Raw genomic sequence first — 15,549 nt, 5'->3', positions numbered from 1 at the left:
ATTTTAATAAATAAAAAATGAAACACATTAAAAAAATTAAAACACTTCAAAAACAAAAAATACATTGACAAAGCCAAATGAATATAAAGATATTTCAGAGATAAGAGCATAATCAGGGACCATCATTGCAACACTTCTAAACAATGACTAAAAATATAAATAAATTTTGAAAAAATATAAATATATGTGTGTGTGTGTGTGTGTGTGTGTGTGTGTGTGTGTGTGTGTGTGTGTGTGTGTGTGTGTGTGTGTGTGTACAGTAAACTCCTATTTATGTCCTTGGCAAATAAAAATTTAGTTTAAATAACCACAATTTTGAATAATGAAAACCTATTTTAAAGTGACCTATTTCAAATTATTATCAAATTTTAACAGAAGTAGAGAGTAAAAAAGAAGATGTTTAAAAATGCTTTGAAAATGCTGCCTAAGTCTTTTGCTTGTAAAATAATAAATTCTTTACAATTTTTTGAAAAAATTGTCCACTCTCAATTGCTTTTTTGTTTCTAAAAGAGCGTTTTTCAAGCATCTTTGATACAAGGCTTGTGATAATGTTGGCATTTTGGAAGAAAAATTGTTTGACTTTTTATCTATCTCTTTTTCTTCCTCAGTACAATTATTAATTAAAATAGAATTTAAAATTTTTTTATCTGTGGTATCATTAGTTTCACTTGTACAAGTCTGTAAATCTATGTTTACATAGTTGTTAACAGCAAAACCTTTATCTACTAACCAACATGATCTAAGCTTGTTGATATTTTCTTGAATTTGAAAATTTGAATCAATTTGAAAGCGTCGTCTTCACCATTTATACTTATAACCTGTATTTCTAGCAAAATGCCTGCATTTTTAAAGCAATTTTTACAGGGTTTGCCAATACAGCGCCCCATAATCTGATAAACATGCGCATAGCGTCAAGAATGTCACTCTTTGGGGTCGTTTAACAAGCATCAATGTATTTATCTGATGCCTCACAACTTTGGTGTGATAAAAAGCCTTCAATCCTCTTATAACACCCTGGTTCATTAGTTATAATTTTAGGGATTGAGTTGGGTAGTAAAAATACTAATTCAATTGCTTTGATGTTGTTAACATTAGGATAAGCTGGGCAATAATCAATGGCTAAAGCAACTTTCCAAACTTCATAATTGAACCTTGTGGTAGGCTTTTGACACCTTTTAAACATTTTTTAATTACTTTTAATTACTTTTTAATATTTAAATTTTTAATATTTAAAATTTTTAATTACTTTTTAATTAATTAAACAACAATATTTCTGTCTTTTCAATTATCAACATGAGCAGCTTTTCAAGAACCCCATTTCCTGCTGCTAGGAATGTTAAACAAACTTTTCTAATTTTTCCTCCTACTCATTATTCACCTTTTTGATTAACAGATTTTGCGAAAGCTGTTGATAAAATCAAACTCATACCTTAATTCATACCTTAAGAGGATCAAATGGTAAATGGGTCTGCCCTTGACTTGCTGTTATTTCCTCTAGGCACAACTTTTCTTCACTAGAAGTAGTTCAAAAAACAGCATTATATCTATTTTTCCACCAATTTAGTCACCCTTCTGAAGTCTTAAAATCCAACGAGTTGAGTTACAAACTCCCTTAGTCAACATCAGCTTTGTCAACAGAATCATGTATCCAAAAGAAGACAAAAGTTAAGTTTATGTATCCAAAACATAACTGTTGTCTTCTTTTTTTAACTTCTTTTGCAAGGACGCCAAGTTATAATGTGTTAGATTTACTGTATAAAGTGGAAAAGCAATGTAATGGTATCTTCAATTTCAGAAAAACTTAGATTTACTAGCAAGCATAAAACCATTTCAAATAAACAAAATTTTGAATAACTAATGAATATGAGTTTGTTAAGGAAAATTCACAGGGAATGAAAATTGCTTCAACTAATTCAACTAAACAGGAAATTCAATAAGTGTCCCTTTGAATAATTAGAAATTTATTGTGTGTGTGTGTGTGTGTGTGTGTGTGTGTGTGTGTGTGTGTGTGTGTGTGTGTGTGTGTGTGTGTGTGTGTGTGTGTGTGTGTGTGTGTGTGTGTGTGGGTGTATTTTTGTATGTATCTATGTATATATATATATTTATATATATATATATATATATATATATATATATATATATATTTATACAAATTCTCTTAATATAATTAATAATTTAGTATTAGAAATTTTTGCTGGATTATGGTTAACAGCATCACCAGCACGTAAAAATTATACAAAAAATTTTTTTGTAACATTAGAAACAGTTTAATATTAACTGACGTCAGCAGTTGAATGGCTTTTTTCTTGCTTACATAAAAATGTAAAAAATGGAATCCAAAATTTAGTTTTCACAAACTGCTGTTATCTAAATTAAATCATTTAAAGGTGAACATTGGTACCTCTGTATTTCAAGAGCTTTGCGCACTTCTTGATCAAATTTGTTTGTTTCAACTTTAATTGTTTTCACATTTTCCAACTTTATTTCTTGTGAGCAAAACTTATTATGGGTGGCTATTGCAGACTGATAATGTTTAAAATTTTTAGATGTTGTTGAGTTCGAGTCCTAGTTTGAAGTTTAGATTCGCCTACATATATCTTTGAGCATTTGCATTCAATTAAATAAGTTCCGGGTTGACTATATTGTGGCAATTTAGTTTTGTTTTTTAACGTTAGTAATGTTCCTAAATTTGGATTTGATTTGAAGACTACTCTATAGCAAGCTTTCTGAAATACTTTCCTTAGTTTCGGGGATAGTGATGGTATAAATGGTAATGATACAGTAGGAAAGTTAAGAGAGTCTGATTGAATTTTGTTGATTTTTAGGGACTATTTATTTCCAATTAAGTTTGCAATCCGTGTAAGTTGGCATATGTTGTACCCATTTTTGTTAAACATTTGAATAAGTACATTAACCTCATCTTGTAAATATAAATTACTGCATATAGAATAAGCCCTGTAAACATAACCTTTAAATATTGCGTTTAAAATCTTAGGGTCATGATTTAAGTGAGGTTTAATTTCGATATTAGTAATGGCTTCCTTTCTGTAAACTTTAGACTTAAATTTTTCTTTTTTATTATTTATTATGGTTAAATCAAGGAAGTTTAAAATTCAATTTTCACTTTCAGTTTTGATTGTACATTGTATCACAGGGTGTTGTTTGTTTAAGATAATTAGGAATTGTTCTGCGCCTTGAGTGTTAAAAAATCTAGCGTGGCTATTATTGACATATCTTAGGTAGGATTTTAGGTCAAGAGGAGGATTTACTGCCATTACAATTTTTAAAGTATTTTGTTCATGATGTTGTCAAAATAAATATGGAAGTACGACCATGAATGAAAGATATAGGACCAGAATTCTCAAGTTTATGGATTTTATTGTTCCACAGGAAATAACAATGGTGTAAACAAAGCTCTATGAGTTGTCAAATTAGGACTTGAACTATGTTTTGCTTACAAGAAATAAAGTGGGAAAACGTAAAAACAATTAATGTTGAAACAAACAAATTTGATCAAAAAGTGCGCAAAGCTCTTATAATACAGAGGTACCAATGTTCACCTTTAAACGGCAGAATTAATTTAGCTAACAAGCAGTTTGTGAAAACTAAATTTTGGACTCCGTTTTTTACATTTTTACGTAGGCGAGAAAGAAGCCATTTAACTGCTGACATCAGTTAATTTTAAACTCTTTCTAACATTACAAAAAAAATTTTTGTATAATTTTTACGAGCTGATGATGGTGGTAACCATAATCCAGCCAAAATTTTTAATAATAAATTATTATTTGTATTTGTAAGAGAATTCGTATAAATTGATATTTTCTCATTAATATAACATATACTCTTATACACAATGTCAACACTAAAGATTAAATAGATCCCTAAAATTATAAAAAAGAAAATTTTCAAAAGTATATCATGTTGGGTTTCAAACGAAGCAAAATTATATAAAAATTTCAAAAAATAATTATAATTTTATAAAAAAAACACATTGATAATCAAATTAAAATCTCATTAAATTCCCTATTTTTCGTTTTTAGTTAAAAAAAAACCTCAATTTCTGTTCTTTAAAATCTAAAATAAAAATATAATTATAAAATGTTTTATATTTTTGAAATTTTTATTTTAAAAATATAAAAATTTTTAACATATTTAATAAAAATATTTAATAAAAAGTTTGTCAATTGGTAACTCTGGCTGTCAGCAATTACCTGTCATAGTCAAATTGGTGCATATTGGACAATTTAAGGTTATTTTTAGTTTTTAGTGTGGTTGAAGTTTAAATGTGATTTATTTTAATTTAAAGCATCTGTGCTTTATTTAATTAATTTTTTTTAACTTAATAATAATCATTAAGTCATTATCTTTAAATAAGGATTTTATGTTTTTTTTCTGTTATATAAAGATACCAAAGTCTAGTCATTTTTTTAAGTTTTTTATTCAAATTTTCAGCTATGGGAAAAAAATGTGATACAACAAAAATCAGTCAAATCAGATGTCTTTCACAAAATACTATTTTTTCAGTCAAAAAAAAGCAAAGTTTACTGTTCCCTATTATTATGTTCCCATCACCATATTGTTGCCTCTTTGATAAAAGACGGCATGGAGCTAACAAAATTGCTTGAAAAAGCAGAATGTCTTAGCAAACAGTTTGAGTTTACTTTTTCTAAAATTGATCACAAAAACAAGTTTAAATTCTTAAACAGGACTGATCAGGTATGCAAGATTGATCAATTTGATCTTAATGAAACTGCAGTTTTGGCCAGTTGAATGCTTTGAAGAAATACAAAGAGATTGGCCAAGATGGCATAAGTCCTTATGTTCTCAATGAGTGTGCCACTGGTTTAGCTTGGCCTATTTCTCTTCTGATAGTTTCATCATTTGAAACAGGTATAATACCTAATAATTGGAAAGAAGCGAATGTGATGCCAATATATAAAGAAAAAGGTAAACAAAACGACCCATCTGAATATAGACCAATATCTTTAACAGCCATAATTAAAACACTTTATACCACATTTGTGAGACCTCACCTTGAGTATGTAAAGCCTGCATGGGCTCCATTCAACAAAGTCGATGAAAAAGTTATCGAACGAGTACAAAGAAGAGCCACTAAATTATGCTATTCGTTAAGGGGAAAAAAATATGAAGATCGACTATCCCTACTCAATATCCAATCAATCAAACCACGTAGCACACAGGTAGATGCAATTCAGTATTTTAAGGAAAGCACTGGTCTTAATACTACATCCTGGATCTGTCTTACGAAAAAGTTCCAATATATATATATATATATATATATTTATATATATATATATATATATATATATATATATATATATATACATATATATATATATATATATATATATATATATATATATATATATATATATATATATATATATATATATAATATATATATATATATATATATATATATATATATATATATATATATATATATATATATATATATATATATAGAAAGAGAGAGAGTATATACAATGTATATTTTTTGTGTTGTGCCATTGCCAATGGTGAAAAATTTTTAAACTTCTTTTTTTTTAAATAATTAAAAATAAAATGATCATTCCTTAAGGTGTTTACTTAAGATTAAGAACTTTACCATTTGTAAAAATCATTTTAAATAATTTTTTTAGAATATTTATTATTATTACTTGATTGATCATATAGCAAATTTATTTTTATTATAATAGCTTAACAACTGCATATTTTTTGAAAATAATGTTAACAACTATTTTAACCTTTTTAAATTTATTTTTAGAATTAAAGTTGTTTAAATCAAAGTTAAGGAAAAAAAACTTACTTTTCACTTCTTTTTTATTATTACAATCTTTTTTTTAATTATTAACCTAATAAATGCCAGAGTTGCACTCAAGCTCCCAAAAGATGGTTACTTCATCATGATACTATCAGCGGCGTTTTATATTCTTTACAAACTTCAAGCATTTTGTTTATAAAATTTCTTTTTCTTTTATAATAATTGAAAAAATAAAACTATAAAGTTTTAACAGTGCCAATATTTTCTGGTAGCGTCAAAATATTTTCTGGTAGCGTCAAAATATTTTTTGCTACTGTGAAAATATTTTCTGGTACTGTTAAAATATTTTTTCTGGTAGCGTCAAAATATTTTCTGGTACTGTGGTAATATTTTCTGGTAACATGAAAATATTTTTAAACTGCTACAATCCTATATAGTGTTAGCATTATAATTAATTCCTTTTAAAAGTAAAGTTAAGAAATGCAGAATAAAAAATAAATTAGTTCATGATCAATAATAACCAATTATATGACTAGTAAACCACTAGCTCTAAATTATTCTTACTTTTAAATTATCAGGTAAATCTGATCTCCCAGCATAACCAGGATTCATTGTAATAAAAATAGCGCATGTTGAATCCAAATGAATGTCAGTGCCTTCAAATAGCAACCTGTCATTACCAGAACTGATTCCTAAAATTTAAAATTCTAAAAAGTTCATTTTATAGCATTTTACCATCCACAAGAAAAATATTAAAAAAAAAAAATTCAAAAATATATATATATATATATATGTATATATATATATATGTATATATATATATATATATATATATATATATATATATATATATATATATATATATGTATAAATATACATATATATATACATATATATTTTTAAATTATTTCTATAAATTATATATATATATATATATATATATATATATATATATATATATATATATATATATATATATATATATATATATATATATATATATATATATGTAAACATTTTATAGCATTTTACCATCCACAAGAAAAATATTAAAAAAAAAAAATTTAAAAATATGTATATATATATATATGTATATATATATATATGTATATATATATATATATATATATATATATATATATATATATATGTATAAATATACATATATATATACATATATATTTTTAAATTATTTCTATAAATTATATATATATATATATATATATATATATATATATAATATATATATATATATATATATATATATATATATATATATATATATATGTAAACATATATATATATATATATATATATATATATATATATATATATATATATATATATGTAAACATTTTATAGCATTTTACCATCCACAAGAAAAATATTAAAAAAAAAAAATTTAAAAATATGTATATATATATATATGTATATATATATATATGTATATATATATATATATATATATATATATATATATATATATATATATGTATAAATATACATATATATATACATATATATTTTTAAATTATTTCTATAAATTATATATATATATATATATATATATATATATATATATATATATATATATATATATATATATATATATATATATATATATATATATATATATATGTAAACATATATATATATATATATATATATATATATATATATATATATATATATATATATATATATATATATATATATATATATATATATATTTATATATATATATTAGTAGAAAATCACTTAACAAAATTTTTTTCCATTTAACACTGTGTTTCATCAACAAAGATTCATCAGAAATCCATTTCTGATGAATCTTTGTTGATGAATCACAGTGTTAAATGGAAAAAAATTTTGTTAAGTGATTATCTACTAATATATAATTGCTCTGTTCTTTTAAGAACATATATATATATATATATATATATATATATATATATATATATATATATATATATATATATATATATATATATATTGAAATTGGGAGATGTGGGGACTTTAGTACATACATTGACCAAAGGTTTGGGTTTAAGTAAGTATATATAGGAATGAAGAAACTTTATTGCAGCATAAAAATCTTAATTTTTTTCATTATTCTTTGTATAACAATCAACAGTTGGCTATACATTGAAAGTTTTTTGACAGCTGGAACATTTCCATACTTTGCTAAAATCAGGAAGGCCAAAATCAACAAACATTTACCAAGATAATGTTTTAGTGAGATTGTCAAAGACAGATCCAAAGAAACTCATTGTGAGTTTATACAGTCACATCAAGTTTATTGTTCTTATGATGGTATTAAATATGTTCAATAGGGATATGACTTTTTTGCAACCTACTAGGCCTGTATCGTAATTCAATGAACTTTTATGTAAAAAGAACGAATAGATGTTTCATTTTGACATATTTTGAAAAAAGGTCACCCCAAAACCAAAAAATCGAATTTTCAATAGGTACACTTTTGTACAGTAAATGAATATTAAAGGCTGAAGATGTTGTAAGAGTCATACTCCTGTTGTTATTTTATTTATTTATGCAACATGTACTGTGATATAACAAAAAACATTATGTGATATATAATTATACAAGTATTACAAAATTAACAGTATCAAAGCGTCTAGTACAACAATATACATAACTGTCTGTGTCTATAGGCCTACTGTGTTTAGTACATGGGTCACATGATGCTCACGTCTCATAAAGAGTCTAGCGCTTATTACTTAGAATGAATCGAAGTTGCAGTTTGTCTTTCTTTCTGCAGGAAGCATACAGGTCTTGCATCACCTTGATTGCACGTTCAGCTATCTGATTACTTCGTGGTATGTCGATGACGGATGGCTCTTTCTTCCAGTGATTTTTGAATGACTGCAATGCCTTTTTGTAAGGCTTCAATACATCAGATAAATTCTTGAAGTCATTGTCATTGTACTTTTGACTACTAAACCAATGTTCTGCCCACTCATATGAAATGAACCTGCAAACCTTCTCCAAATTCTTTCTCGCTTCAGGCATAAGAATGAACGCCAGAATGGCGAGAATGGCTCTTGAGTTCCATCTGGCATTGCTCATATTAGGAATGTTCTGAAAGTGAATCAGAGGGAAGTTTCTTTGTTCTTCATAGAACCTAAACACTCTTGTTAAATGGTACAAAAACTTCATATCGTCTCTCCACCCTGATTTATCAAGAATTTCTACAGTTCCATTCACAAACTTATCCTTCAGTTCATCATACTTATTCAACAGTTCAGACACAAATGGGTATTCAATGTTTGGAGATTTGGTATCACCCCAAGTTCTTCGTCCATCACCAGACGGAGAATCCTGTCTAGTACGTGATGCTGACAACCGATAAATTGTGGTATTGTGACACCCTTTAATTTAAACATACGTTGCAACTTCACAACAACTCCATTTCTCTTCCCAGTATTGACGTTTGTTGTATCAGTAATGATCATCTTAATTGAATTCCACAAATTGTATTCATCAATAAGTTTGGCAATTTTTTCAGCAACAGTTTCAGCTTTGCCATCTTTTAAACGCAGTGCATCAAGTTTCACGTCAGTTCTTTCATTCTGAAGTACAACTACCTGATATTCCTTATCATCTATTCGTTTGCCGTCAAAGTGTAAGGACCACTGTTCCATTTTAAGTTGTTGTTTCATTTCTTTTTTTAATTTACCTGCCTCTTTGAATATGGACTTGTAAATTGCTGATTGACTTGGAGTTGGAATATCAATACCTTGTTGTGATAATACATTGCATATTTTAGCAGCTTTCTTTGTGGAAACTCCACTTGATGTAACCATACTTACAGCAAATTTACTTTTGTAGTGCTTTCTAGTTTTTTTCTGAGTGTCCTCATCATTGTCTTTATCACCGTCGTCGTCTTCATCATCTTCACTCTTACTTTTGCAGTTTTCAGATTCAGTACCACTGTCTGTGGTAGACAGGACTTGTGATGTGGAAGGTATTGCTGTTCCAGACTGGACTTTCCTTCTCTTGGAAGGGTGAATGGTTTCTTTACTTGCCACTTGTCCTGTTGAGTACCCACCTGTCCTTTACTTTCTTTTTGTAGGTGGTATAGACGTTTATCTTCCGAGGATAACCACTGGCCATTCACTTCCGTGATGTCAAATAATGCATTGAGAACATCATATTTTCCACGCTTGACACATTCATCATAGACCTTCAGCACCTTCATAAGCTTTGCTCTTATCACTTGATCAGACACACGTGGAAAATTCAGTTTATTGTCCCACAATTTTGTAATTTCCTTAGAAATTTGGTCTATTCGTTCTTTTCTTCCTTTAACATATGCTCCGAGAAACTGGTATCTTCCTACGATCTGCAATTGAAGTGGTATTCTGGATTTTTCATTGAGTGAATGTTCTTCTACAGCCACGCTTCCTCTTCTTCTGTGTGACTCTTGAAATCTCACCAAATTTTTAGTCCAAGTCTTCTTGTTCTTTGTTACTGTGGTATGACTTTTCTTGTGAGACATCATATAATATTGTTACGACTTTACGGATAGCTGAGCGTAAATATCCGTTTAATAAAGTCGTTTAATTAATAAAATACTTTAACTGTATAGTAATCCAATTATAGTTCGATAATCCAGTCAATGTTGATAACAGTTCGATAATCCAGTCCGTATCCTAACGATAATGCTACAACTACTTATACTTCGTACACTTACAGCGTCTTCAGTTCGCTACAGTAGTTCCTTATTAGCTCAGTTACACGCAGAGTACTTCATAGAACTATTCACATTATCAACACTGAGCTCTGACAGCAGCTCGCTTATATAATTATTTAGAGCTTCCAGAATGTTCTACTAAGTTCTATAATCTTCTACAGTCTGTTACAGTCGTCTATATCACCGTGGTAACACAATGACGTCATCACATAACAGTTCCAAGTATTTGCCGGCACACGGCCGTTTCGTTGCCATGGTAACGTGTGGCGTTATATTTATAAATTCATAACAAAATAATGAAATAAATAGAATTAAGCTGAGAATTAAGCTTAAGATTAAAACATCGGTCAAAAATGAATGTATAAAAATGGTAAATCAAATTTTTATTTTGGGGGTGACCTTTTTTTGTTGCAGAAAGCTATTTGGGCCTTTTTTCATGATTTTAGGTAAAAGTTCATCGATTTATGATACAGGAAACATTTTATTTGAAAAAAAATTAAAAAGTCATATCCCTAATGTTCAATGTCCAGTAGTCGCTGAAATAATGTTTAGTACCAAGTTCCCACAGTGAAGCATGGTGGCAGCTCAGTAATGGTTTGGTCATGTTTTAGCTGTAATTAAGTAGGTCCAACCTATCAAGTTCAAGGTACTATGAACAAAATCATGTATAAAGAAATAATCAAGGTCATAATGCTGCCACATGCAAAGAACAAAATGTTGCACAGTTAATCTTTCCAACATAACAACAATCCAAAGCAAACATCCAAGCTAGTCACAGAACTTTCTGTCTATAAGAAAGTTGGTGTCTTGGAATGGCCAGCACAATATCCAGACCTGAACCCAATAGAACATCTTTAGGAGCACATTGAGAGAATAATTAGCGGCTGCAAGTTAACTAATTAACAGAATTTATTTGAATTGATTAAATGTAATTGTAAGAAAATAACAATTAATGTTTCAATTAATTTGGATAATGCAATGCTGTCATTGTGGCAAAACCGTTTCTAACCAAGTACTAGCATTATATATAGATTATAAAATATATAAAACAGAATATAACAGTTAACATATTATATAACAAAAATCATCATAAAAAAATGCTAAAAATTTACTACTTGTTGCGTCAATACTGTTTTTAAACGTATTTAAACGTATTTCGTTAACGTTTTTAACGTTTTTTTTATTTCGTTAGTACAATTACTTTTGAGCCAATCATTTGCATTCTTTTAGTAAAATTTGAATTTTTGCTTTGTTTTTCATAATTGTAGTACTATTTGACATTTGACACAAGAAATTTTATTTTAAAAAGTTAACTCAATAGGAAAATATAACAAAAAAGCTGTTTGTCCTATTACTTTTGGACGCAACTGTTTATAATAAGACTGATTTATATTTTTTATTACTAATTTTGTTTATACATTTAGTAAACTATTATCAAAGTTCCTTAAAAAAGCATTTCTTTAAAAGATAAAAGTTCTAACAATAAAATGGTCACACCTGTTTGTATTGTTAGAATTTGTTGTGCAACTACTGATAAGACTTCCAAGTCTATACGATTGAATTCATCAAAACAAGACCATGCTCCACAAGATGCAAGTCCCTAAAAAACATAATATTAGGTGTTTTATCCCACAAAAATGCAATTTATTAGATTTAAATTGCACAATATAACACAGGAAATAATATAAATAATATAAAACAGAAACTGATATAAATTTTACTTTGAAAAATTTTCCTAATGCAATAAAATCAAGTCCATCAGAGCAGTTAAAAACAACACATTGTTTAGCAACTGCCTTTGCAAGGTCTTTGGTTGTTTCTGTCTTCCCTGTTCCAGCTGGACCTTCTGGTGCTCCACCCAAATGCAATTGTAGTGCTCCAAACAGTGTTCTAAATATATTAATTTGCATAAGCAAAAATAATATAAATAAAAACAGTAAAAAAAATTATTAAAACATAGAATACATTGGATCATTTATTATATATTGCAATAAGAAAATTGCAATTGTTCTACAATTGTATTTTTAAAAGTTTTTGTTTAACTTTAGATAAAGATTACTTCAACAAGATGATGGAAAAGTCTAGATTGACGCATATGTTTAAATAATATAGTTAATACATCAATCTAGTTGCAGAGATTTTATATAGAGCACACATGCCACTTCAAAGTACTTGAATCAAATACAAAATTTAAACCATTTCAAATTGTATTTCTAAACATCATTGGCAACAAAGTTGAGCTTTGGATTTTTTTTGTAGCAACCACAGTCTGCTACCAAATTTTCTTAGTAAAAGCGTTTTCACAACTCCATTACAAAATGGAAAGTCCGCATGTAGCTGAGTAGTGGACTGAGTCACTCTACTGTCCAGCTCTGAAAAATATAGATTGTAAACTTAGTTGTAATTGTAAATATAGATTGAAAACTATGGTAAAAAAAGAAAAAACATCAGGGTTGTTTTAAAGTTAATTAAATTAAAAGTATTTAAAATTGTTTGGAGATTTTAGGGAACATAATGAAGTTATTGTGATATATAGTCAATACTGAACTAAAAATAAATTTCAGCCTTTAATTGCAGATTTAAATTTACCTTTTAATCTGCAGCAAATCACAATAACAGACATGAGTAAGCAGCCACAGCAACAAACAATAGTTAAATTATTGCACAAAGATAAGATAAACTAAGGTTACAAGAAATAAAAAATTTTTTGTACTTATAAACTTGGATAAGGTCTTACTATTGAAGAAGGGCTACAACCCTTACCTACCACACTTTAGCTATGTCACTGATAACCTGTTAAAAAATTGTTTGATGCCTCAACAGTACATAGTTATATTGTATAAATGTTTAGTACGATACCAACTAAATCTACCACAACATTTGGTAGCGGTGTTGTGAGTGCTTGTAAGCAAGAAGTTCCAAGTTTGATCTCTACTACATCCTTGGTAGTACAGCACTCAACTTGCTTTTCTGTACAGTGGCAATATTTTTTAAGACTTGTGTTTCAGAGAGAGAGGGCTTTAACAACAGTTAAAAAAAATAAGTAGCCTCCTGGCTCCCTCTAGCCTTAGGGAGGTGAATACAGTAGAAAAAAAGAATTTTAAATCAAACTATACTCTAGTACCATAAAAGTTATGTTAAGTTACCTGTAACAACGATCAGTTAGTGGTGTTATTACAAGACGACCTGAGTTTCCTAAATATTCATATCCATAAGGCAAATGAGCACTTATCATGCGAGTCATCATTAAATTATTCTAAAAAGAAAAAAATTAAAAAGCATAACTCAAGACGCTCAAAATTTTAAAAACTAAAAAACTAATAATAAATTTACCTCCCAATAATATCTTAGTTGTGCCAGCCATTTAAAATCATTTTCATCTTTTATACCTACATAATAAATTTTCATCTTTTATACCTACATAATAAATTAACAGTTTAATATCTACATAATAAATTAATACTTTTATACCAACGAAATAAATTAAACCTTTTCATACAATTGATATGAACAAATAATTTTTAATATCATATTGCACAAAGATAATTCTACAAAATCACTCTATAAAATTTTACCTAACAACCATAACAACCTTCAAAAAAAATTTTAGGAATTTTTTGTTTATTGGGTTTTGGCTTCAATAATTTTTATTGACGCATTAATTAAATGGTTCAAACTAATGAAAAATACTTTTAAAAATTTTCAATAAAACTGTCATACATAAACATTTAATCTTCAGATAAAAAAAAGTTAAAAACTTTAACCTTAAAGTATAAGAAGTGCCATAAAGTATTATTTTTTACCAATTAAATAATATGTAGAAAAAACATATCTACCTTCACCAGCCAGTTCAACTAATACATCACGAGCATGGACATCTAAAACAACCAATGCACCTAATGTTGCTCGATGTTGCTTTGACAGTTTTCCTCTTACTAGTGATACTATTTCATCTATCTGTTCATTATTCTGCTTAAGATAAGCATCCAACTTCTAAAAAATTTTTATTATTAAATTGAATAATCTAAAGTAGCTATAAAAAAAAAATCATTTAAATGAACACCATGTGTTAAAAATATAATTTGATGTAATAAAAAACAAATGCAAACTTGTTGGCCTCCTTTTATAGATTCATGCATATATGCAGTCCAGTAAAATTGTGTAACTGCTAAAACAGCTTGTCCTGGCCATTGTGTTACCCACTTTGTACGTGTAACTTTTAGATAATTTGCCATTGCCTGTACAATTGTCTAAACAGAAATTTTGTGTTTCAAATAAGCATTTTGTCTATTGAATTATAAGTTGAATTTCTTTAATTTAAAAAATTTATCTAATTGAGAATTATTTAAATATATTTACAATAACATTTTTAAGGCAATATCGACAGAGAAAATGTTTTTATTTCAGTGCTGAATTCTTTATATATCTTTAAGTCCTAAAAATGCCTTCTGTTGTTTAAGTTTGCAAATATTTAAATGTGCATATACTTAATATACTTTTTAAGTACAAAATAAATTAAAAACAAACTAAATTAAATTATAATATACTTAAAAATCAAAACATTAAACTTTCACTTTTTATTCAAAACATTTTTTATTTCGATTTTTTAATACTAATAAAGACTACTATTAAGTTGAAATTTGGTAGTAGTCATTGCACACACTTGCTATGATTACCTCTTTGAGACTTTCAAACATTAGATTTTGCAGTTCAAGCAACCACTTTTCAACTAGACCTCGAGCAGCTGAAGTAGATATACTTGATATCAATGGGACAACTTCTCCTTCAGAACTCATCATACTTTTAATATCAAAGTCTTCGGTAAATTCAAGCGAAGCAATACCCTCAAAACATTTCTTTAAATGAGGCTTTACTCTAACAAATAGCATTACAAAAATGAACAAGCTAAATAAAGCTCACAATGAATAATATAAAAACATGTGTGTACTAGGTTACAAAAGCTCACAATAAATTAAATAAAAACATGTATGTATACTAGCTTAATAAAGCTCACATCAAGTTATATAAAAACATGTAAAATACATAATAA

General features: G+C 27.4%; 1 protein-coding gene across 2 annotated transcripts in view; it reads right to left on the bottom strand.

Moving 5' to 3' along the window:
• Positions 1–15,549, bottom strand: part of LOC100214825 (dynein axonemal heavy chain 7) — a 106,202-nt gene that overhangs the window by 61,590 nt on the left and 29,063 nt on the right. For both annotated transcript variants that reach the window (XR_010638995.1, XM_065799301.1), the window contains exons 19-27: positions 15,176–15,374; positions 14,609–14,749; positions 14,336–14,492; positions 13,833–13,888; positions 13,646–13,755; positions 12,221–12,389; positions 11,997–12,099; positions 6,350–6,477; positions 64–147 (exon numbers count right to left, since the gene is read on the bottom strand). Coding sequence is in view for 1 of the 2 variants with exons in the window: in XM_065799301.1 (XP_065655373.1) it covers positions 64–147; positions 6,350–6,477; positions 11,997–12,099; positions 12,221–12,389; positions 13,646–13,755; positions 13,833–13,888; positions 14,336–14,492; positions 14,609–14,749; positions 15,176–15,374 (1,147 nt within the window). In the remaining variant the exon portion in view is untranslated. The remainder of the gene's footprint in view (positions 1–63; positions 148–6,349; positions 6,478–11,996; positions 12,100–12,220; positions 12,390–13,645; positions 13,756–13,832; positions 13,889–14,335; positions 14,493–14,608; positions 14,750–15,175; positions 15,375–15,549) is intronic.

The sequence above is a fragment of the Hydra vulgaris genome, chromosome 06 (genome assembly GCF_038396675.1).
Source record: "Hydra vulgaris chromosome 06, alternate assembly HydraT2T_AEP".
Lineage (NCBI taxonomy): Eukaryota > Metazoa > Cnidaria > Hydrozoa > Anthoathecata > Hydridae > Hydra > Hydra vulgaris.
This window is presented reverse-complemented; position numbering and strand designations above follow the sequence as displayed.